Source organism: Uloborus diversus, chromosome 7 (assembly GCF_026930045.1).
Source record: "Uloborus diversus isolate 005 chromosome 7, Udiv.v.3.1, whole genome shotgun sequence".
NCBI classification, from domain to species: Eukaryota; Metazoa; Arthropoda; class Arachnida; order Araneae; family Uloboridae; genus Uloborus; species Uloborus diversus.
In genome coordinates, this window is record NC_072737.1 from 68,569,862 (window position 1) to 68,596,017 (window position 26,156).

The 26,156-nt window shown below is 33.1% G+C and overlaps 1 protein-coding gene across 1 annotated transcript in view; it reads right to left on the reverse strand.

The window, feature by feature from the left end:
• The window catches only part of LOC129227009 (uncharacterized), a 122,819-nt gene that overhangs the window by 79,416 nt on the left and 17,247 nt on the right, over positions 1-26,156 (reverse strand). The window contains exons 5-6 of the mRNA XM_054861639.1: positions 20,989-21,100; positions 15,866-16,029 (exon numbers count right to left, since the gene is read on the reverse strand). Of these exons, the coding sequence (XP_054717614.1) occupies positions 15,866-16,029; positions 20,989-21,100 (276 nt within the window). The remainder of the gene's footprint in view (positions 1-15,865; positions 16,030-20,988; positions 21,101-26,156) is intronic.

The window sequence follows — 26,156 nt, forward strand, 5'->3', positions numbered from 1 at the left end:
TTAGGGCTTTTGGTAGAGAAGGAGTGAAAATAGACGCTCAGATACACAGAGAAAAACGCCCAAGCTTTGAGATTAAGTTGGGAATAATTCCGTTTCATAAACTTTTTGTCTTAAAAGATTAAACACTGGCATTTTATCTTATATATATACTATATATATATATATACTATATATATATATATATATATATACTATATATATATATATATATATATATATATATATATATATATATATATATATATATATATCTATATATATAAAAATGGACTTTGGTAAATTTGTTCCCTAAGATCTCAGAAACTACCCGGCAGATTTGGCTGAAACTTTCACCGTTTGTTCTTTTTGGTACTGGGGAGGTTTGTAGACCAGTTCGAAAAAAATCCGATTGATAGTTCCTTTTTTATTCTAATTTGTCCAAATATTCGCATAAATGCCCCAATATGACGGTGAAAAAATACGTGCACGTATTAAAATTATGTGTCCATCGAAAGCGCTTATTTTTCTGCTGAAGATGGCATCTGTTAGAAAGTTCTAAGTTGTATGAAAAACAAGTTATGGGCTTTTTTTGTTCCATATTCGAAGGATTTCCTTAACCCAATTCATTATTTAGTGTATCATCTCAACTCCCAGTTCATAGTTAGAATTGTTGAATGTTTTTGTGTTTCGTCTGACTGTTTGAGGCTTTTCTCAAGTCAAATCTTAAAGTAACGTTTTTTCCCCAAGATTGGCTAATATTAACTATAGATTTGGTTGATTATTTTCCATTTAAATGGAACTTTAGTGTAATTAATGGGTTTTTTTTATTATTTGTGCTGATTGGACTTTTTATTCATTATCCAATCTAACAGCAGAAACCTCGCCAAAATTTATGCAGAAAGATTTCAGTAGCGGATGCATTTGGCAGTTTTTTCAACTGTCACGGTTTCTGAAGTCAAAGACTACGTAATAATGTTTGTCAGCTTTCACCATGTAAACAAAATATCGTCAATCAAAGAATCTTTAAAAACTTTTTTTACTGTAAAATAATCCAGGAACTAAATTAAGCAAATCCATAAACAGCACAAAAACTTCCATTAATGCGACTTTATGCACAAATTCAAACCATCGCCAAATTTTACTACTTATTTTGGAAACACTACGGATGAAATTGTTTAGCGCCATTTTATGGCAACCAAAAGTATCTTAGCATGGCGACAATATGTCTTTAACAAAAATTAATAACATACCGTTTTACAAAGTAAGGAGGGGGAGAATTATCCAAAGTATCCCAAAACGATTCCCGCAAATTCGGTAATATTTTAAATCGCACCTAGAACCCACAATAATGCAGATTTTCCAAAATGACTAAAGCAAGTTTAAGGGGATTACGGGCGCGCGGCTACATTTTTTTAAACAGTTCGTTCTTCAATAGACATACAGAGAAGGTAAGACTCAATGTAAAAAAAAAATAATAATAAGTATTAACTGATAAATCTTTTTAAACATGTGAAGTTTAATTTCATATTTCGGAAATTCTTCAAATTTGTATACGCTTAAATTTCGTGTTTTCGTTTCTGAATGAATACTATTTTGCTCTTTTTACTTACTGCTACTTCAGTTTTAAGAGTAAGGAAGAAGCTAGACTTTAAGTCACGTCAAAAAGGTGTGTTTTAAGTTCGTTTACTTAAAACAGAAAACAAATGCAAGTAACGATTATTTCTGATAATTATTGCTAACCCAGGCAACGCCGGGTATTTTTGCTAGTATATATATATATATATAATCTTTATACATAAAGGGCTAATCTCTGTCCGGATGTCCGGGGTAAACTTCAAAACTACTGAAGGGATTTTAACCATTTTTTCAAATTAGATAGCTACATTATCAGGGAACAACTTAGGCTATAATTTATTGCTAAAAACTTTGTTTAAAAACGTCGTGATCGAAAACGGTAAATGTCATGTAATTTCCACATCAAATGACTAAAGATTAAACTCATTGTTTTGAAAATTCGTTGCCTAACAACAGCAATATTAAAAAGTAATCATAATGTAAATTTTGAATCAAGGCCTCTCTGGAGCAAGCATGACATTTATTGCTCTCTTAGGAATTGCATCCTCATCTTTATACATAAAGGGCTACTTCTGTGGGTATGTCCGGGGTAAACTTCAAAACTACTGGACGGATTGTAAAGAGTTTTTCATCATAGATAGATACATTATCAGGGAGCAACTTAGGCTATAATTTATTAATTAAAACCTTAGTTTAAAAAAGTTATGTTGGAAAACAGTAAAGTTCATGTAATTTCCCCATGTTATGATTAAATTTAGATAAATAAATATACATAGTGAGGCCCCGTCTATGGTAAAAAGGAGATGAAATTGCCGGATTTATGGGATACAGCGGGGCAATGATGAGCGAAGTTATGATGATCGCTTCGCGAGTATAGTTTTCACCAATCTCGCAAAGAGACCGTATAAAGTTGCTGGCGGATTGGTTTGCATTTTAATTCATGTTTTAATGCAATTTCAAAGACGTGCTTCATAAACTTGCAATAATATCGAAGTTTAAATTAGCAACCAGTTGAGATTCAATAATAGAATGTGTTTTGAATCAAGATGTATCTTAAAATACTTATCAAGAAGCTAAGGATCTTGGGATACAGCGGTGCAACTTCCGCCCCCCACTGTTACAAAAATTCGTTGCCTAACAACAGCAATATTAGAAGTAATCATAATGAAAATTTTGTATCAAGGCTTCTCCGCAGCAAACTTGAGTTTAAAGTCATTTAAACATTTGGAAACTCTATTTTTCGCACCCAGAGGGAAACATAGTAGAGAGCTTTTTTTTTTTTTTTGTGTGTGTGTGTGTGTGTGTGTGTACTATTTAATTAAATAAAGCAAGCGCGCGTTTTTTTTTAAAGTGATCTTTGTTTTTGTTAGTTCATATTTCGGAAATTCTTCAAATTTTTATATGCTGAAATTCGTGCTTTCGTTTCTAAATGAATATTCGTTGGTTCTTTATACTTATTGCTATTTTACTTTTATGGGTAAGGAAGAAGCTCGATTTTTAATCACGTGGAAGCGGTGTGTTTTGAGTTCTTTCAGTTAAAACAAAAAACGGAAGAAAGTAGCGATTGTTTCTTACAATTATTACTGACCCAGGCAACGCCGGGTATTTTTGCTAGTATATATATATATATATATATATATTTGATACTATCTGATTGTTGAACCCATGGATATGTAATTTGTCTGAAAAGACGAATTCTTTTTTCGCTACTTCTCGTAAAAGCTCACAAAAGTTGGGAAACGAGGCACAAGTGAAAAACAATAAGTTACGAAATGCAAGGCTGAAAAGTGGGCTCTGATGTCACAGTTCAAGAATGTTCACAGTGGCTTTGCTGAACTATATTATGACCTTGATATTCTATGAACATGCATAATAGACACGACTGTGTCTTTTATAGGTTCCTTAATCATAGACTGTTCCTTTTTCCGTATGCCAGAATTACCCGATATATTTCACCCGAGGGCAACACCTGACATTAACATGATTTATAGAAGACTACAAAATTTGAATACAATATTTCTTTTACTCGGTAACATTTCAATACAAGGCAAACGAAAGTAAATAACGAATACAAAATTGCTGTTACCCTTGCTAGTTGTCTATTTTCCTAATTAGAAGTGCATTGATCTGTTCCATCTGTGTTTTTGAAATGAATTTGGCTACAAATTTGAAACAGTCATTCGTAATAATAACAAATGATGATCATCGGTCTTTTCGGAAAGTTTCAGAACATATTTTGTGATTAGAAACACTAAACATAACAACAGGCCACACGGAGCTGCTTCGTGGATCCCACAAGAGCGATAGGCCGTAGGTTGAGCAGCACTGCCTTATACTAAGGCTCCTATATACGAGCCGACGCATCAGCTTAAGATAAGCCATTTTGGATGGGAGCACGTGTTTGAGTGGTCGTCTTTTCTGGTGAGTTATCGCGTTTGCTGTGTGCTCACTGTAAGCAATTATTAGCCGCATGTGAATTGTTTATTAAATAAAATATTAGTTTTGGCAAATTTGGCGAAATCTGAAACATTGCTGTGGTAACCCTAGCAGCGCAACAAGGAATAATCCGATCCAAAATGGCTAAACTTAAGCTGATGCTTCGGCTAATTTATATACAGGCTCTACCGTATACCCTTCAAAAAAAAAAAAAAACCACCGAAACAATTGATACAAAGTTTTATGTAACTATCCGTTTAGCAATGAATGCATATGTCAAGACGTATTATGTAAATAAACGTCCAATGAATAGTTAAAACTCATTTTCTCGCTGTACTCATACAATATTTTGTTCACCCTATTGTGGTATAAAATGCGATCCTAAATATAGTTTCAAATCCAGGTACAGTGGCTCCCAAAAGTGTTCTTACACCTACGACTTTCTTTGAAATAGGCCCTTATGCATTGCTTAGAATTAATATTTCGGAATAGTTATTTAATTATAAAATCTATGATCTATTTTTAACAAAACTACACGAAAATTTTTAATAAAACATTAAACCTTATTTTTTTAAAAATCAAAAACCAAAAAGTGCTGGAAATTTTATCTCACAAAAGTCTTTGTACACTTTGAAAAAAATGTCAATTAGTAAGTAATCTAACTTTTTACAAAATTATTATTTAGTAGAATATCATGCAGTATCAACAACAGCTTTTAAACGTCTGGGAATAGATTTTGTTTTTTCTTTCTTTTTTTATGCAATTTCTGAATAAGTGTTCAGCCGCACTTCGAGTCTTACTGTTTCTAGTTGACTTTTCGTTTCAATGGTGTATTTTCGTAATCTAGCCACCAGATATCTCCAAATATGTTCCATTAAGTTTAAATCTAGCGATTGAGGAGATATTTCTAAGTTTAAGGACAATTTTTGAGGCACCAAACGCAAACGTGTACTTCTTATCGTCATTTTGATAAAAAACAAAGTTGTTTCCGATGGCCAAATTTTGGGTTAATAGTTTAAAATTGCTTTATGAAATATTTAAATGAACAGCATGATTCATTATTCCATCAAAAAATTCCAAATTTCCAAGTCCTACTACTGTTATGCACCCTCACACAAGAACACCTTCACCGTCCTGATTAACTGACCCAACTAAGTTCTTAAGATCAAATTCCTCATTTTTTCTTCTATTGACAATTATACAACAATTTCCCCCAAAATATTGAATTTATTTTAATCTATAAGTAAGACGTTGTTCCAAAACGTTTTGAGCTTATTTATCATTAATTTTACGATGTAAAACGTAAGCTTATTGTTTTTCGCACGAATAAGAAAATTTCTGCGGGAAGAGATCCCCTTTAATCCATCCATTCAGAGAACTTGGCGAACAATTTTAGGTGAAAATTAAACGTAAAATGTTTCATTCAATTCTGCAGAAACTTTTTCAGCGCTCAAATGTGTATTTTTCATAAGTTTTTTTAACTGTAAACCTCCGATCACGCTTTGTTAACTTTGCCAGCTGACCTTTTCTTACCTTGTTTTCGATACGATTCTTGTCTTTAAAGCATTTTATCAAGCACTTTACTATAGAATGGTATAAATTAACTAATTTAGAGACATTTCAAACCAATTTATGGCTACTGTGAGGGAAAAAAAATCAAATTTCGATTCGTGTTTGTTGATTCCTACGCATACCTGCCATTAAAAATAATAAGCTGAATATTAGGGAATAAATAAACAAAAAATTAAAGACAAATGAATTTACAGTGTCATTACAATGCAAAAATAATAAAAAAAAACCTCATATAATCATTTTAATCATGAATTTATTCGAAAATATTTCAGTGTACGATGACTTTCTTACTTTTTTTTTCTGTCTCATCGTCTTTTGACAAATTTCAAAAATAAAATCTGGTATTATTCTGAAAAAAAAAAAACTACCGGGATTTATTCAGAATGGCATAGGAATGGTGTGAAAAAAAATTGGACTTCATATTCGAATTCAGTTTTACGTTATTTTGGTTTTACTACAAAATTTCAAGGTGTACGAACACTTTTGGGAGCCACTGTATGTCTGCTTAATACATTCATCTTGATGTCAAATGTGTCGAGTCAATTTTCTGGGTAACATTTCAAGTTTGATGCTTGCGACAGATGAAGCAGAAGACCAATACCGCATCACTTATCGGGGCATAAAATATGGCTTGAAATTCCGAAATGGCACAGTTTTCCAGGATATTGCATAAGGAGACATTAAATTTGTGAGAGGTGCTATTTATTAGTCGTGGTTTGGGCCTTATGATAGACGTTATCGCTGTTTCGTGCTTGTCAACCAGCGGGAAATGGCCCGTTTATTTTGGCTAATGGGTACTTAAGACCATCCAGGGGTTATTTGTCAATTTGATAGTTCCTCATCTTAAATTAAATACGCAAAAGAATAGCCTCAGACAGAGAATTTTCTTCCAGTGAGAGAATTCCAAGAATTAGGCAGACCGTAGGTGAACTTGAATGTGTTTTATCCATTACATTTTTTCTAATCTATGATTACCAGAACAATGAGTTAAAAATCACAAAAGAAAGATATCTTCCTTCTCAGTTGGAACAAGAGAGATAGCTGCTGGTGTAACGGCTTGCGGTTAGAAGGGATACCAACGATGAAGTTTTATATACAGATAAAAAAGAGGTGGGTTAAGGAATAATCGTTTACATTTCCATTAATAATATGTATTATTGATTTGTGGATAAATTTCCTAAATGACGTTAAGTACATACTATAATTAACGGTGATGGTCACTTGCAAATGAAGGTACTGCTACTCATATTGTTTTCATAAAAAAGACAAATGGAGGGTAATATAGAATCGGAGGTTCAAAATCATTAAAAAATTTCGAACGTTCGATTTCTTTTGGCTTTATGAAGCTACTTCCTATTTTTCCTTTTTGCGCAGTTGATCCTTTAATACTTTTATGTAGGGAGTAGGCTGCTTATTGACGAAGACTTCTGCTCTATTTGACTTTTGCTACATTGGAAATCGCGGTTTATGGGTAGGACACAATTTTTTGACTGAGACGCATCATGGATTACCACATTAGAACTCTTGAAAGCAACAAAGCTACGTGAGATATTTTAAAATACCTACTGTACCAGAATACCTGACACAAGTTGGAAAATTAATCTTAAAATTGACAGATTAAACATTTTTAGCTGAAATTTAACGACATTGCCGTGCAGACGGGTTCCTTTGCCCCACCTTTTGGAACTTCTTTCAGCTTTTCCCAAATATTTTGTTACTATTCCTATTTATAGGCTATGGTAACCTTTTTCATGCATCTAGAGCACTTTTAATTAAATTTTTGAATGATTATCATTTTTTTTTCAAAGTGTTATTGCTCTTTTTAAATTGATTTTAATTTGAGCTAATGTTACCCTTCCGTTTGAGTTACTTTGGCCTAAGGTGATTTTCCCTCTTTAAAATCATTGTATAACTAACTAGAGCCTAGGAAAGACTTGTGTTCGTACGAAAATATATTTATTTGAAAGAAAAATAAATTTTTATGAAGTTTGAGTCGAACTTATTTGTTTTATGAAAAGTTATTATTTTAAATGTTTGTGTACAGTTTCACAAATTGTCGACAGTTAGCAGTCATCTTTTTATTAGTTTTGGAGGTTGAATGATTTTATTAAGAGAACACCATTTGTAAAAAGAAAAAAAAAAGATCCATTAACTGTCGCCACTTCCAAAACTTGCTGTTTGGGAGCTCCTTCTTCTATTACATCAACAGCTATCCTTGGACACTTGTAACCATTAAATTCTTTACGAAAGCAAAATTTTCTGAACTTTCCAACGAATTTTCCAAAATTTGTGAGAAGTAGATGCAACTGGCCAACTCTTTCTAGACCCCCTACAGCTTCCAATTCCTCTTCATCTTCTGCAGTGAAAAAACATGTATCCTTTTAAAGAACTTCTTGAGATCTAAGCGAACAATTGTTCTGTAAAAAGCTATGCTTCAGTTGACATGTTTCAGTAAAATTTAAATCCCTCATGCAATTAAGGGATCAACAACAAACTGATGAAACCAAAAACTTTTTTTAACATCCGTCATCTTAAATCTTAATATATAAAAATCAATGTCCTGAGATTATATATATATATATATATATATATATATATATATATATATATATATATATATATATATATATATATATATATATATATATATATCAACGCACAGCCAATACCGCTGAAGCCTTGAACTTGAAATTTGGCAGGCATGTCCACATGATTATGAAAGTATCCACTAAGAAAGGATTTTTCGAAATATCAATTAGTTCAGGAGAAATTAACTAAAACCCCTTAATTTCTGTAAAATTAAAATCTGTCATTGAAATTCAAATCCCTTATTTTTGGAGGCTTTCCTCCATTCAAATCATTATTCAGTACTTCTTCTCAACTTTTGCTCGATAGCGAATTTTAAATTTGATATTGTTTTTGTTTCTCACCTGATTCTCGAAGCTTTTCTCAAGTCAAATAATAATGTTTCTGTCTTTTGCTTTCATTTTTTCAAAACTAGAAACGAATTTTTTAAGAACATCATCACAGGTGAACTATCCTTTTGAATTAATAAGAGTGCAGTTTCCTAAAAAGTTTGCTTTGCAATAACCGTTAATAAGTCACAAGGACAGACATTAAAAGTAGCAGGGATCGATTTAAGAGAGGACTTTTTTTTCACACGACCAATTTTATGTAGCTTGCTCGAAAGTCAGTTCATCAAGCAGCTTAATAATTTTAGCACCAGAAAGAAAAACTAAATATGTTGTATACAAAGAAGTTCTTGCTTAAACATAGGTATAACAATAAAATGGATGGCCTGTGTTTGCAAAGATAATCAATACTTTAAAAGGATCTTTAATAACAGTTAAAGATCGGTTAAGGACAAGGGCCTATATATAAGGAGTCCAGGGCCCCCGGGATCCTCCCAAAATTAGAAAAAATTATAGGTAATAAGTAATTATTATAGGGGATTTTCGAAACTAGGTGCGCCAAGCACTGTTAACCCTGCTAATTCCATTACCCGAGCAATGCCGGGTACGGGAATGCTAGTAGCTGATAATAAGCGGTAAATTTCAGCAATAAAATTGTTTACTATGTACACAAATTTCATACATTTTCGTGAAAGTATCACTTATATTCATGTAGATGTAAGCCTTTCTTTCAAAAATATCAATTCTGCTCACATCGTTTCAGCTCATAACATGAAGAATTTTCCGTTTTGGCTTACCAAACTTTCAGAAAACCTGACAGCACGTAAGAGAATCATTATACTGAAAGTTGAAATAAAATATTTGAAATTTTGATGAAATATGCACATTTAAAGCTTACAATTAATTTCTTACTGTAGATTTGCTGTCAAAAATGCCTCAAACAAGCTCATATAGACTCCATGGTAATCGAAAAAAAATTATTATTTGTTTGAAGTGCATGCAGTTGATTTTTGAATTGCAAACACTCGCTGTCGAATATAATTTTTGGACTAACTCATAATCCCGTGTTAACAAATTTTTCCGGACTTTTTTAAAAATTAAAAACTCAAAGTTAAGATTTTCGCATTAAGCTCTTGAACTGATATGATCCGAATACCAGAACCCCAAATATTATTAGCAATTACGAATTGCTTATTGTTTTCATTTGACTGTTGATGACGTCTTTTGATTTTTCCCCCGCCTTCCTTTGCAGTCGATGCTGCTCCTCCAGCGAGCACCGTCTCTAGGTTGCGTCCATTTCTTACACACACGAGTAAATTCACACACGCCTATATATATATATATACACACACACGCCTGTATATATACACACACACACGCCTATATATATACACACACACACGCCTATATATATATATATACACACGCCTATATATACACACACACGCCTGCACATATGAGCGCCTACGTACACACATACGTCTACACACACGCGCGCGCGTAGATACACACGCCTACATATACACACGCGCCTACATGCACACACACACACACGTGATTGCGAAAAACATAATTTGAATTCAAGATATCAAAAATTCAAATATTCCGTTTTGTTATTCGCTTACTTTCATTATTTTCCTTAAGATATCAGTTTGTGAGAAAAATGTAAGGTACCGAAAATTCGGGGCATTAACACCCCTTGGGAGCATATTTCAAGAGCAAACAAGCGCATTACTTTCTATTAAAAATATCAGTAATAATTATACTAAAACCCATATTCTGATGTTTCATACTAAACAATTAAAAATATTTTGTTGCTATCCAAGATAAATATATTTTTTTTATTGAAAAGCAAAAATATTTTTAGATGAAAACATACAGTGATTGAATAAGACATTTATATATGATTCATTTTCTAGAACGGTAAAGAACTGAAAAATTCATAAAATAAAATGTAAATGAGATTACATTAAAAGGAATTTGCTAACACCTAAATTAATTCAACGAATCTCATCGAATAATTACTTATTTATAAAAGAACTCAAAAAATTCTTAGACTCAAAAAAGAAACAGTGAAATAATTATCATACAATATAAGATCACACGTTCTTCTGAAGAACTAAAAGTGTTCTCTGTAATTTAATCACTGTAAAGCCTTATGATAATGAACTGATCTAAATTCAATCAGCTGCTTCTGTAATCCCGTTCCGAATGATCGTTGATTAAAAACTTTCGAAAAATATAGTGAATATTTTGACGAATACAGCCTTTAATACGAAGTAAAAAAAGCATGAAATAAATGAAGCGAAAGGCTTTTCCATCCGACAAATGTGAAATTAAACTGCAAAATGAGTTTTTAATTTGTATTTTCTAACCAGGTAGCTAGGAGTTATAATAATAAAACAGAGATTAATAGCTTAATGTGTTGAAGTCCATTAGAACATATTAAACCACATTTTGATAAAACTCAAAACCATTATCAAAATTCCTCATTTTCTTGTATGGAAAGAAAAAGACCAATTATCATATTCGAAGCACTGACAAGTTTTTTTTTTTTTTTTGTTGTTGGTCACTTGCTTATAGTTTTTGCACATGTTTGCAACATATACAGCATTGAACCATATCTTCCACTCTACCCTTTAGTGTCTAAATAAGGACACTGGAGTCCTAATAATGCCATTCATGGCCTTATTTGGCAACAGTCGACTTTTCTAGGGTTATCAAATCACAGGAAAAAATGGCGGTACACAGCGGCATTTATCTTTTTGAATTCGTCAAGTACATAAATAAAGTTTTCTAGAACAACTAACAACTTCTTTTGTACTGTTTGTAACTTCGGTGAACTATGAAGAAACAAAGTTTTCTGTAAAATAAGATCAGGCAGTTCTGACAAGGCTTTTCGGAAAAACGCTGCTACTATTTTGCTTGTTAATAGCATATGCTTCTTGATAACGCTTTACCATTCATGAGGCTTTCTGATGCGATAAAACCGCGGTCTAGCAAGTTTTTGCTATCCTAATATAGAAAAGTGGGGAGTTAGCTTTATTGGTCTAAATGATCTTAATTTGGAGCATCCACTTATTATTATTTTGTCTTTGTTTGCCTTTGGTGTCTAGAATAAATCAATTTGTTTTTAGTTGAAAATATTTCATTCACTAAAACTTGCTGAGGGAAATAGGATAGGTGAGAAAAATTCTTCCGCGCCAGTTCTGGAGGGTGCTGGGGGGGGGGGGGTTAAAAATTAAGAAAACTACAAATTTGCTATTTATTTCCGAATTAAAAATTATTTACAATGGAAAAAGATATTGAAAAACTAATACCGTTGCTTCATTCCAAACAATGAATAGAGGGTCAAGGGGTGGTGGCGCTGGGGGGCGGCGTTACTTCACTTTCATTTCTTTAATGTTGCATCTGTAAACGTGAACCTACTTTTTTGAGCAATCACGATTGCTTATTGCTTTCATTTGAGCGTCCTTGATGTCCGGTTCCTTTTTCAGAATGGACCAGGGGCCTCTGCAGCACCACCGGAGGACGGAGCTGCTCCTCTGGTCCTAGCCTCCACTAGCAGCACTGTCCACCGGAATCCCCTCCTCCTAGGTAGTGGCGTCCATGTCCTGCATACACACACTCCTACATACACATACGTCTACACACAAACAAGTCCTTACACACATACTTACACGTAACCGTCCAGGAGAAGGGGCAGGCTTGGGAGGACATGAGCCATTTCTAGAGACAATAGCCTCCAATGAGTAGGGTCCTGTCGCAACTCGTGATTGCGAAAAACATAATTCGAATTCAAAGTGTCAGAATTCAAACTAGATATATATATACACACACACACATATATATATATTATTAATCTGTTTTCTTTTTTTTCTTACGGGACAACGCCGTCACTTATGACTTCAACCAACCAAGATCGTAACTCAAACTAGCAGATGCTACAGATGAAATGTATCCAGAATAGCTGTTTGCGACTATTTTCAAAGGATTCAATTTCTATTTTTTTCAAAGAAAAAACTTTTGGGAGAAAAAACTGACGGCATTTATGAGAGTAACATCAAAGGGAAAAAAATGGCTCAGAGAACTATTAATATGATTAATGGACATGATAATGAATAGCGATTTCGTAGGGGGGAGGGTCTACGCTTAAAAATAGCACATGACAAACTCAGTTACTCACGATTAGTGGCGGCAAATACCAAGCCTCTTATAGAAAATCTGCGAAATCTTTATTTTTTTAAAGACATCGAAAGAAATATTTGACCTATAAATAAACTCTGTGACAGAAAAATAAAAGCCACTTGTTGCTAAAAGTCATCCATTGTGTACATTTTTTTGGAGGGTCCTAACAATGCACTGCTGCACTGCATTCGTATTGTGGAGCTTTTGTTTTCTTTACAATAAATCAAATAAAAAAGCGACTCTAATTCATCTTCGTTTCGCCGATTGTTTAGCTTTTATCTACAGAGATCTTAACAATACATTGTCAAATAATTGACCAGTGGAAGGTCAAGTTGTTATATTTTGTTTTAAATACTACTATAGTATAAACGAATGCCAAAATTTAAAATACTTGTAAAAGGACAAAGATCTATAACTAGTCATCATAGGCTTACATTAATGTCTCAGATTTGCATTAAAATACTTTTTATGTACCGGAATAGGCAAAAAGTAATTTAGTCTTCCAAAGCACTGAAGACGAAATTAATCATGTTGATGTTGGCAACACAAATGTGTTTGCTTTACTAAGGCTGCGTTTGGAAATAGTCCTAGGGCCGTGGTAGCCGATCGGTAGAGTGTCGGATTCGGGGCCGGAGGGTCCTGAGTTCGAACCTCGATGGTCGAAGATCCACCGTCGTCATTAAAGGGGACTGGGCGAGCGTTAAATATGCTCGTGGTCTCAATGTCCTACAAGTGAAACGATACCTCTGGGGGTGCTAGCACCAGGTAGCTATTAGCTCCTGAACTGGTTCTAAATTCTCATTAACTGTTCGATCCGGTGATGGTGCTGCCATCTATCGGTATAAAAAATAATAGAGGCAAGGCACTTAGTATGCAGTCCTCGACATAAATACAGTTGTAGTCAGTTGTGACTCGGAATCGGAAACAGTCCACCGGTTACACCGCGTGGTTAGTCAGATTGCGGTTATGACGTCAATGATTATTTTTCTGATGAAGCCGGTAGAACAGCAGTGTTTAAGATCGCTCGTGGTTACATCGCGGTAGTTCTAGTTCAGTAGCGAACGAAGCTCCAAAGGGTCACGTGGGCTATGACCAAAGAGAGTATAAAACTTGAAATACGACCCGGTTGGCCAAAAAATAACATGTGATCTCGCTAACCACGTCGAGAAGGTGATGCAAGCGGTTGCAACCGGGTCGACCGCTAGAGAGCGACCTTAGCGTTTTCGAACGCTGGTAGGTGACATTGTAAGCGTTTTTGAACGCTTGCGCTGGTATCGCAGCGACCGTTCCTTGTTTCCAAACGCACTCTTGTTTTTTAACAAGGATGCGGGCATGTCGTTTGGGTGCTCATACTTTGACTCGTCAACGGTTTGTAAAATATCTCTCGACTCTATACTGCCAGTGCAAAAATCGCAAGCTTTCCTATTTCACTCGCAGAACGCATATTATAGTTGTTAAAACTCATCGCCAAATAACGGAACTGATCATGAATGGAAACAAAAACTTCCTGTAAGTAGTGTACGGATTTTGCCGTAGGTAAAGTTGAATATTACATCACTCTTCATCCACAGTCGGCGAACATTTTCCGCGCCATCTTTTCATAATTTTAGATTCATCATATAGGATATGTTCAAATAGAGCAACCGGTTAGCCCGGGCATCAGTGCTTAGTATGGTGAGCATCCATAGAATGTTTTCATATACGATCGGTTAACCGGTAATACATTAGAATTCTTTTGGTTAACCACCGGTGATCACGAGCTAACCAGTTGCTCTGTTTGAACATATCCATAGTGACTACCACCTCTTTCCTATATTCAAAGAAAGATCCCCGGGAATGTGAACCTGCATCTTCAGCAACGATGATACGGTGATAGAGAGATTCAAGTCATCCTCAACTACTTGGCAATGAGTTGATGTGACATGGGGCATACAAAAACTGATATGCCGCTTGCAAAGTCTGAGGATTGAAATGGAAATTATAAGAAGTTAATAAAAAATGATGATTTTTAAAGGATGTAAATATGATTAAGTGTAAAAAAAAACCCTTGTGAAAATTGACAGATTTAACTTTTAAAACAACACTCGTAATCTTAATGTATAAAAATCAATGTCCTGAGATAACATATATATACACACACACACACACACACACACACACATATATATATATATATATATATATATATATATATATATATATATATATATATATATATATATATATATATATATATCAACGCACAGCCAATACGACTGAAGCCTCAGACTTGAAATTTGGCAGGCATATCCACATGATTACGAAAGTATCCACTAAGAAAGGATTTTTCGAAATACCAATTAGTTCGGGAGAAATTAAATTCCTTCATTCAAATCATTATTCAGTACTTCATCTCAACTTTTGGTCGATTATTTCTCACGTGATTCTTCGAGGCTTTTCTCAAGTCAAATAATAATGTTTCTGTCTTTTGCTTTCATTTTTTTTTCAAAACTAGAAACGAAGTTTTTAAGAACATCATCATAGGCGGACTATGCTTTTGAATTTAGAAGAGTGCAGTTTCCTGTAAAACTTTGCTTTGCAATAACCGTTAATAAGTCACAAGGACAGACATTAAAAGTAGCAGGGATCAATTTAAAGAAGACTTTTTTTTTCACACGGCCAATTTTATGTAGCTTGCTCCAAAGTCTGTTCATCAAGCAGCTTAATAATTTTAGCACCAGAAAAAAAACCAACCTAAAAATGTGTTATACAAAGAATTTCTTGCTTAAACATAGGTATAACAATAAAATGTGGATGGCCTGTGTTTGCAAAGATAATCAATACTTTAAAAGGATCGTTAATAACAGTTAAAGATCGGTTAAGTACAAGGGCATATACATAAGGAGTCCAGGGGCCCCGGGATCCTCCTAGAATTAGAAAAAAATATAGGTAATAAGTAATTATTACAAGGGATTTTCGAAACTAGGTGCCCCAAACACTGTTAACCCTTGCTAATTCCATTACCCGAGCAATTCCGGGTACGGGAATGCTTGTCCTATATAAATGCTTAAAACTCTCAATTTCGATTGCTTAAACTTTTTACCCCTCATTGATTCTCAGGATAAATTAAGTCCTTTTTGTGGGAAAACAAATTCTTACAATTCGATCCTATTGACAAAAGATTATTAAGACATTTACATGTCTTAAAAAAGTAAGGCATTTACTTGTCTGACAGGTTGCCGCTGCTAGCAGTCTTGAGGTTGAGGAATGCTTTCAACCACTTGTTTTTAGCAGTTCCGCTACCCGTGCTGACTGTGGACTGTTTTCGCTCTTTCAGGTGATTACCCTCCAGAGGATGCTCTCCTTTACCAGATGCGAACAACTCCAGCTGAAAGGTAGACAGTTATTATTTTTGTTAATGAAATAATACTCCTTGTTGATGGAATAATACTTTGTACTCTAGCCAGATCATTTATATAAATGATAAAATTTAAGAGTATACTTGTACTGATCTATTATCTACAAACATTTAGCTAAACATTTTATTGACGACATTTTACATTTTGTAAAAATGCGAACATTTTTTTTATTCGAAATACGTCTTATAAAATAATCTAAAAACGATAACGATACCGAATCATTTTTCAGTACTTAGTGTAACAAGAAATAGTGATACAGTAGAACTCACTTATAGCGAGCACGAAGGTACTTTTACTCGTTATAACCAAGTGCTCGTAAAAAACGAATTTGTGAAAAATTCACAAAAATTTATACGCACTTACTTCTTGTTATTATTTCTGGTTAATTTGCTTTGAAATGTCTTACTGTTTGATTGTATATTTCTTGTGCATCCGAAAAAAATCGATATTTGCACCTCCGTCTTCAAAAAAAAAAAAAAAAAAAGGTTTAGTTTTTCTACGCATCGAAAGCCTTGACTATTTCTTCACATTTGTCATTATCATCATTGCTTTAATCATTCTTTTAAATCTGCATTTGCTTGAATTTAATCTACAACGTCCTCAGAATGTATATCGAATGTAGTAACACATTGGCGTCGACAAATATGTAATTTTTAAACGCTTCTCTACTCCTCAAATTAAAAAAAAAAAGGCAGTCATGAGATTGCCAACAGAAGTAAAAACTTAATAATGCAAAAGAAATTTGGTATGTTTGTACGCACGTATGAGTGGTGTGTGTTTAATTTGTGTAATAACTAATTGTATTTTCAAAAATTAAAGTTTTATAATTTGTAGATTCGAAATATCAGCTATAGTCTAGTTTTAACGTTTATCAGCAATGCGAGCATCAATTATATGCATTTTGGTTGGTCTATATCTGTTCGTTTATAAAGCAAATATTGATGCAAATATAGGAAATATTAGAAAATAAATTCTTAATTTGTGTTATTCAGTTTTCCATGCATAAAAATAACAGACAATACACATACTGAACTTTTCCACGCAGTCAATTTACTGCATTAACCCTCTTTAGCCGATTTGGCGGAAAAGCCGATATGCCATGAGATTGACCAGCATGCCGGAAAATTCGAATTTTGAGGCATGCCAGATAATTCAAGGTTTATTTCAAAAGAAAAAAAAAACATTTAAATTAAAAAAAAATAGTTATTTAAATAAAAAAATTCCATTTTTTTCAAATTTATATATATTATTCATATTCAGTATCATGATTTTTTTACGTCATGATCATCATCATTATTATATTCCAGAACTGATATAATATAGGTTTATGATAACCAAAATAGGAAATAAAAATTTTTGATTCGAATCTGTTTAAATATCGTTTTAAAGACTGCATCAACTGCTCTTTTATAACTCGTTATGCTAAGATTACAATCATCGAATATCGTCAAATTCAACTCTCCATTTAAAAATTCAAATAATGGTAGATTTTTATCATTTGTAAAGTTGATGTTGAAATCTCCACTCAAAATCACGGGCAAATCATCAAGCTCTTCCCAATATTAGCTTGAAGTAATGCAAAAGCGTCTTTAGAATAAATAAATAAATTTTCATTCAGAAATTCTCGTATTGCGCTTGAAGACTTATCAGTTGAAATATAAACCGCAACCGTAACAATTAGCTGTCCATTTGCTGAGTGGCAACGGCAAGCACAATGTCTCATCGATATGAGAAATATTGTTTTTTCTCATCTCAAAAAATACCCAGCGCCTGAAGTTTTCACTTCAGAAGCATTATATGAGGGTGAGGACCGAACTCACGATGAACAGCTTATTTGATTCTTGAGACTTGATGCGCTGCCGATCGTAATCTTAACGAAAAAATCGCCCGTAAAGGAGCAGAGAGAAGCCGCGCATGCGCTGTATTCCGGTGTTGGTAAGGTGACGGCTTTTCGGTGTCGTGAAATGGATGGTTTTTTCCTACCTCAAAAGTGCTCAACGCGCCTAAAGAAGTTTGCACTTCAAAAAGAACACCATCCTTTTTTCTCAGTACTTAAGACTCATCACTAATTTTTGGTTTGATTCAGGATTTTTTCTGAGAAGGGATAAGTTGAGCTGGAAGTCATATCAATAAAAAAATATGAATCTCAAAAATATTGCTCGCTTTAAGCGGGGTTTTCTCGTTAAAAGCGCGTTATGCTGCCATAGACATAACATTGTACTAACCAAATATTTCGGACTTCCTCGCTAAATCTGGGTTCTTATTAAATCAGGACTCGTTATAAGCAAGTTTTGACTGCATCATATTAAATCTGTTTGAAGTGCGTAAATTCGTAGATACACGTCTTTTATATTCGACAATGTTATTCCAAAATGGTTCTCTTCAATGAGTAAGATGCTAGAAAAACAAATCTCTGCAGATGTTTATTATTTTATAAGTGTTCAGCTAGAAGTTAGTCCAAAACTGAACGGGTTAACACTATTTTTTACTTTCTTCTATATCTAATATATAGACGAAAGTATTGGATTCGTGCAAATTTTCGAATTTCGAATTTTGACGGATTCGAACATTTTGAGGTGGGCTGAGTCCATTTCGACCATTTTTGGAAAATGTCTGTCTGTGTGTGTGTGTGTGTGTGTGTGTGTGTGTGTGTATGTGTGTGTATGTATATGTGTGTGTGTGTGTGTGTGTGTGTATGTGTGTGTGTGTGTGTGTGTGTGTGTGTGTGTCACGTCTGTGTGTGACCAGTTTTTTGTGGCCGCTCTACAACAAAAACTACCGCATGAAATCGAACGAAATTTAGTACACATATGTGCCCCTATGTGAACTTGTGCCCATTAGTTTTTGGCGCGAATTCCTCCAAGGGGGTGAGAAATGGGACGTTTTTCGAGTTACGCGTGCTTGCTATTCCTCAGGAAGTAACTGGCGGAATCAAACAAAATTTGGTCCATATGTTAGTATTAACAGGAACAGGTGCTGATTCAATTTTGGTGTCAATAACTCAAACGGGGGTTGAGCTATAGAACGTTTTTTGTCGTCAATTGTGACTGCTGTATCTCAAGAAATAATGAACGGAATGAAATTTATCGGCAAGTAGCCCTTAGTGGGTATAAGAACTGATTTTATTTTTGTGTCAACAGCTAAAAAGGGGGTAGTGCAATCACCCGTTCTTTTTTTCCATTTTGAGTGCCCTATCTCAAGAAGTAATGCTACGTTCTGGTTGAAATTTGGAATATATGTGAATCCATATGTAAACAGGCTTTGGTTCAATTTTGACGCCGATCGCTCCAAGAGGTGTTGATTTTTTTTTTTTTTTTTTGCGAATAAAAATATTTTTATTAATGCAACAATAAGAAAGATAAATCGTAATAGATTGTCGTCTGCGTATTTCTCGTGATTTTAATTGTATGGAAATGATAGGAAATATTATATCAATGATTTAAAATTTTTAACTGTTGCCATCTTATGTTTGTTAACAAATAAAATATTTGTAATTAATTCAAGCAAGGCTTTTAAAATAACTTTCAACTTTCGCTCTTTGCTTTGCTTTTGCAATAATTCAGACATTGGGATAGTCGTCAAGTTTTTGCATGTGTAATTTTGTTTTTGTTGGGAATATTGCTTCCTCGTCAAGCATGGGGAGGGATCAGAAAAAAGAAAAAAAAGAAAAATATAGAAGAAAGTTTCGTGATGGCCACAACATACTAGTTTTATGTTAATATCAGTCTTAATACGCTGGTTTCAGCTACGTTTTGACTTGAAATTATTTCAGATATTCGTTTTTACGGGAGAAAAATAATAGTTAGAAACATCCTATATTTTTTAAGTTACTGCAGAAATGATATCAAAGTAAGGCTTTCAAAGACCTATGTTTTAGTAAATTACAACTAGCAAAACTAGCAAGTAATTTTAATTGAAAATGTTGTCATTTTATGACCTAAGTGCTAAAACATAAAATTGCAAATATATATATATATATATATATATATATATATATATATATATATATATATATATATATATATATATATATATATATATATATATATATATATATATATATAATTTTGAAAATGAAAAGGCATTACTATGAAATTTTAAAATTGTTAAATTACTATATGGATAGTTTTTTTAGAGTAACTTCGCATGTGAAACTCCAAAATGATATTGCGGTCGTCTATTTCACGAGAAAAAAAAAAGTGCATTATTAATTTTTGGCTAGCAAGAGAAAAATATCCAAAATTAACCGTGAAGTAAAATGCTTACACAGCTCAATAATCCTTTGAAAAAAAAAATGTTTTTAATCTCCTTCCTTGTAAAGTACTTAGTGATCATTAAGATTTCATATCGAACACAGCACACAGATTTTTTGAGAGGTTATGACGAATTTTAATTATTTTACATTCAATAAAACTTTTAAAAAAATAATTTAAGTAAAATTATGTTCCAAAAAAGTTTTAAGGGTTTTGTTGAAAATTTTTTAGTGTTGTAACTGTTGTATTGCAATTCAAAATTATTACATCACTGCACGATCATCATGCCGTCATTATCTTTTATTTGATGTATTAAAGTTGGATTCACGATGAACCTGAAGTAATTTAGAGATTAAATTCTTTGAGGGTATACATTTTGAAACATACAACATTGTAAAGATTAATGATTAACAGAAAACGATGAAACAATTCAATGTATTGCACTGTATTGTACAGATGAATTATTTGTTCAGGTAAGATTATAGATAAAAATACGGGAAACTAGATAAAAATTCAAACTGAAATTAAATCAAAATGCATAGTTATTTGTCCAATCATGCACAGATTCCAAATCATTGTTATTTGCATAGACGCTGTACAGAGATTTTGTTAGTGAAATATATTTCTAATCGAGTCGTATTTATTGCTTAAACGGAAGAAAAGTATTAACTGTACCTGTGCTTTAACTGCAGAAAGATGAATAAAGGCCACTTGCAAGTCGAATTTCTTTAAGCTTACGTCTTCTTGAAGTTCATTTGCTTTATTAAATAAAGCAGATTCTAAACTCCTGAAAAAAAAAAGGCTAAACCATTACTATGTACAATAATAAGGGCTCGAATTTTTTAATGTTAAAGAACATAATATAGTTTTTATCTCCAAAAGATTTTAAAAGCGCTTCAAACTCTTAAGTATTTGATTGTTAGGAATAAATTTTGCGAATATGGAACTCAGAATTTATGCTACATTTATATATGAGTTAAACTTTATGTTTATAAAGGATCTGGCAACTGAAAATAGAAATTTACATTACATTATAGTACAACCAGAAAGGTTCATACCTCAAACGATGATGACGCACCCTCTCAAATGCTCTGGAGCATCCCCAATATTGAGATACCTCATAAATGATACAAAAACCAACCACTAAAATACTGCTCTCCCCCTAAATATTGCAGAGGTTTAGCCAGCGCCATAATTCCTCTCGTGGGCATTAATGGCATTACAATTAAAAAAGCTGTCATGTAAAAGCTCAGCAACAAGTTTCATTCCGGGCTACTTTTAACGGCCGCTCTTGGTATATAAACCTTTTAAAAACATATTTGTTTAATATGCTGCTTAACATTTGTAGCATTTAATTCTTAAAACAGTCATCATACTATGATCTCTGAGAAATATTATATAATTGTATGAGTGGTTGAAATGTCATTGGTATTTTATAAACATTGTAGTGGTGTTATGGTATTGATAAACATTGTAGAAAAATATTTAAATGCTATTTTAAATAATTTAATTAAGATAGCGTGAGCTCCATCCACAAAAGTTTTGAGCTGTTTGAACTAAAAATATATATTAGCAATCATATATGGCGTGGTTAGAAGGATAGTGGTGTAGGTCATCTTAATATTTTTTTGAGTAATCGAAGTTTTTGTTAAAAAGAATTTCAGAGAAATCAAGGACGAATAAATTTATATTTTAAGAGAAAAGATTGTGTTTGAACTTGGGTACTTTTTTTTTCAGTATGCATTGATTTTTTTTACCGAAAGTTACTGGTAACTTGTCTTAAAGGAAACTCAAATGTTTTGAAGTAATACAGTCATTATACATTTATTATATGATTTTACGGAAAGAAAGTCACATGCATAAAAGGATAGTTATGAGTTAAAATATGTTACCCTTAAGCATCAAAACTCAAGAAGCAGTGTAATCCGAGGTCACACCACAATCATTATTCTTTAAATAGCAATTAACAAACACATAAACAGGTAAATGGAATACTTTTTGTGCTCTCCTAATGGCTAAAAAATTATAGTAATTTTTTATGCAAGTGAAAACAAAAGAAAAAAGTAAATTCGTGGCCAACTCAAATTGTTCCTATTTTGACCTGAAAGTTATCATTTTAACTCGTCTATAAATACAGTCAACTCTGGATAACTCGAAGACTCAAGCGACCGTCTAAAACCTTTGAACTACTGGTAGTTCGAACTAAGTTTCCACTGCTTTTTTAAGAGCGTGGGACAAAACGAAAACTTCAAAATAAAGGAGTATTCAAGTTATACGGCTTCAAGATGTCGAAAATGGGTTTTTTTTCCCGAAATTTTAAAAGTTTTTTTTTAAAAATTCTTCTTAATTAAAATTTTTGAATTAATTTGACAAAGTTTAACATTTTTTAACAATTATTTTAATCGGTGCGCAGATTCAATTTCATTTTTTACGTTTCTGCACATGACATAGCAGTAATGAAATGCCATTCACTGATGTCATTAGCGCAGAGCGCAATATTTAATACGTTTCTTTACTCATATGTACTGGCAATTAAATGGTTGATAGCAAGCGTAGAGCGCAATAGTTAATTTGTTTCTTAAGAGCCATTGTCTGTAAGAATCAGACAGTTTAAAGCATTTGTGATTGTTGATATTTTTAATTTTTTTATTTTCACATATGTTGTTCCTTATCTTAAATGTAATGTAAATCCGAAATTTGAGCTTTGTCTGACTCACCGTTTTTGAGAAAACAATTTTTTTTGTTTAGGGGGCGTGGCACATTTTTGCTGGTTTTTCAAATTTGCAGATTTTAATGAGCTTGTTGCTTGAAGCGCCCTTATAATGACAAGGATTTTTAATTCCAAATTACTATATGGTCTTGTTAGATACTGTTACAGCTGTCAAATCGGTGACACTACGAGGGCGACGCCCACAAACTCCGTTTAAAAATGACCGAAAATGAATTTTTTTCTATATTCAAGGCCAATTTTCTCAAAGCGCCTTCATGATGACACCAACATTTTTAGATCATTCTCTAACCACACTTACATACAGCAAAAATATGTATCAAAATCGGTGTCTCTATAAGGGCGCCATAAGATATTGGAACTTTTATTCGATAAATTTCACAAAAACACAAATATTTGGAATCTAATTACAACCGTCACCCTCATAGCAGATATCTGATACTACATTAGGTTGATAACCAACATGTTTGTCTAACATTTGCACAAAAAAAATCGGTGTCACTCCTATTATTTTTGGAAATATAATCATTCCAAGTTAGTACGTTATGGCGTTTTTTTATATTTATTTATTTAATATTTTCACACCCAGTTTTTTTTTTTTGAACATATTTATTTTCAATTTAATACAAAGAAGTGTACCTTATAACATAAACAGCTTTGAGCAGCAAGAGAGTCTTTTTCTTGAATAAAAAATGCCCGATTTCATATAGGTACCAGGTGGATCTATTGTGCATAACATGCCTTGACTATTATACCAATACTCGTCTTGTTTTTCCGGCCAAACAAATTTATTTATTCCAATTGTTCTTGACATGCATTTGACCTAAACTTGCAAATGGTCAACTTCTACTATTTTTCTGGGATACCATGTTTTCCCATGCTTTAGTGCTACAAAATTAGCAGTTTTCAATGAGATGACCGTCTTTCTGAAATTGGTTTGATTTGATTCTTAAGGTTTTCTTCGTTTTGGTCTACGTTATCCTCAAATTCAGTTTCAGATTCTGAATGTTCGCTTTCTTCAATATTCTCATTTGATGTATTGAGAATGCATTCGTTTTTTTGTTTCTTCCACCGAAAAAAAAGGGATAGGATTTGTTTCATAGTACAATACTCTGAAGCAACGAACAGTTTTTTTCCCCGTTACGAACTGCATTTCTCATCTAGTGTGCAACTTGACAGGGATGTTGTTTTTTCCCAGTATTTTCACCAATCGTAAATTGTTCTTATAAATACTCTTTCTGCTTTGAAGTTAATTTTAACTGAGCTCGTAAAGATAGGGCCCATCCAATTTCATTAAATTGAACTTTTGGCAATGCAGGGGTATTTATTAGTTGAAAATTTGAAGCATTTATATAAGATGTTTGTAAGAGCTTATCTCTATACATCTTTCGTATAAAATCCATTTGCAAGTTGAGGTCAAATCTATGTCAAGAACAATTGGAATAAATAGATTTGTTTGGCCGAAAAAACAAGATGAGTATTGGTATGATAATCTAGACATATTATGCACAATACATCCGCCTGTACCTATATCAAAACGGGCATTTTCTATTCAGGAAAAAGACGCTCTTACTGCCCAAAGAATGTTTATGTTAAAAGATACACATTTTTGTATTAAATTAAAAATAAATATGTTCGAAAAAAACTATCTGGGGGTGAAAAGATTAAATAAATAAATATGAAAAAACGCCATAACGTACTAACTTCGAACGATTATATTTCTAAAAATAATAGGAGTGACACCGGTTTTTTTTGTGCAAATGTTAGACAAACATGTTGGATATCAACCAAATTTAGTATCAGATCTCTGCTATGACGGCGACAGTTGTAGTTAGGTTTTAAATATTTGTGTTTTTGTGAAATTTATCGAATAAAAGTTCCAATATCTTCTGGCGCCCTTATAGTGACACCGATTTTGATACATATTTTTGATGTATGTAAGTGTGGCTAGAAAATGATCTAAAAATGTTGATGTCATCATGAAGGCGCTTTGAGAAAATTGGCCTTGAATATAGAAAAAAATTCATTTTCGGTCATTTTTAAACGGAGTTTGTTGGCGTCGCCCTCGTAGTGTCACCGATTTGACAGCTGCAATAGTATCTAACAAGACCATATAGTAATTAGGAATTAAAAAATCCATGTCATTATAAGGGCGCTTCAAGCAACAAGCTCATTTAAATCTGCAAATTTGAAAAACCAGCAAAAATGTGCCACGCCCCCTAAACAAAAGAAACTGTTTTCTCAAAAACGGTGAGTCAGACAAAACTCAAATTTCGGATTTACATTACATTCATGATAAGAAGCAACCTATGTGAAAATAAAGAAAATTAAAAATCCCAATAATCACAACCTGCCTGATCCTTACAGACAATGGCTCTTAATTATCATTATCAGGAAAGCCCGGTAGACAGCAAGCGTAAGCATTCAGTGCCCCAAAGAAGTACGCGCCAAAGTTCATCACGTGTGACGTCATAAAGACCACGCCTTGTTTGAAAATCGGACATTTTAAGAAATTACTTAAAAATTAAACGTTTTGAAAAAGAACAGTTTCTCTTCGCTCCATGTTATATATGTTGCTCATTCTATCAACTTCAGTGACTATAAGTAGTACTTTTGACTGATGGAAACAATTCTATTGACTGGAGATTAAATTGTTTTTACGACGAGCTTAATAACTTCAAATAAATCTTGCGTTAATTTTGTATTTTTTAAGGTAGGCGAACACCCTAAATATTTTTTTCTTCAATATTCAATGCAACTTTTAAAAACTTTGTACGGTTATAAAATATGACATAAATATTACACTTTGACTGCTTTTTTGTTGAAAAAAAAATTTCGATAGGCATTTTTTTAATTAAAAATCCATACTTTTAGCAAAAAACTACCATCACCTTTACACTTCCAGTGCATTCACTTTTTCATTATTTTTAAAACTTTTTGTGTCTATCTCTTTGTGAGATACCAGAGAGTGATATGACCCTCCAATTTGGAAATAATGAACTAAAAATAGGTTTTATGGGTACATGTGTGAGAATTTCCCCCGAACATTGCGTTTTTTTGCCGTCTAAGTTTAATAGATCATTATTTCAAAGCCACATATTGCATGCACATTAAC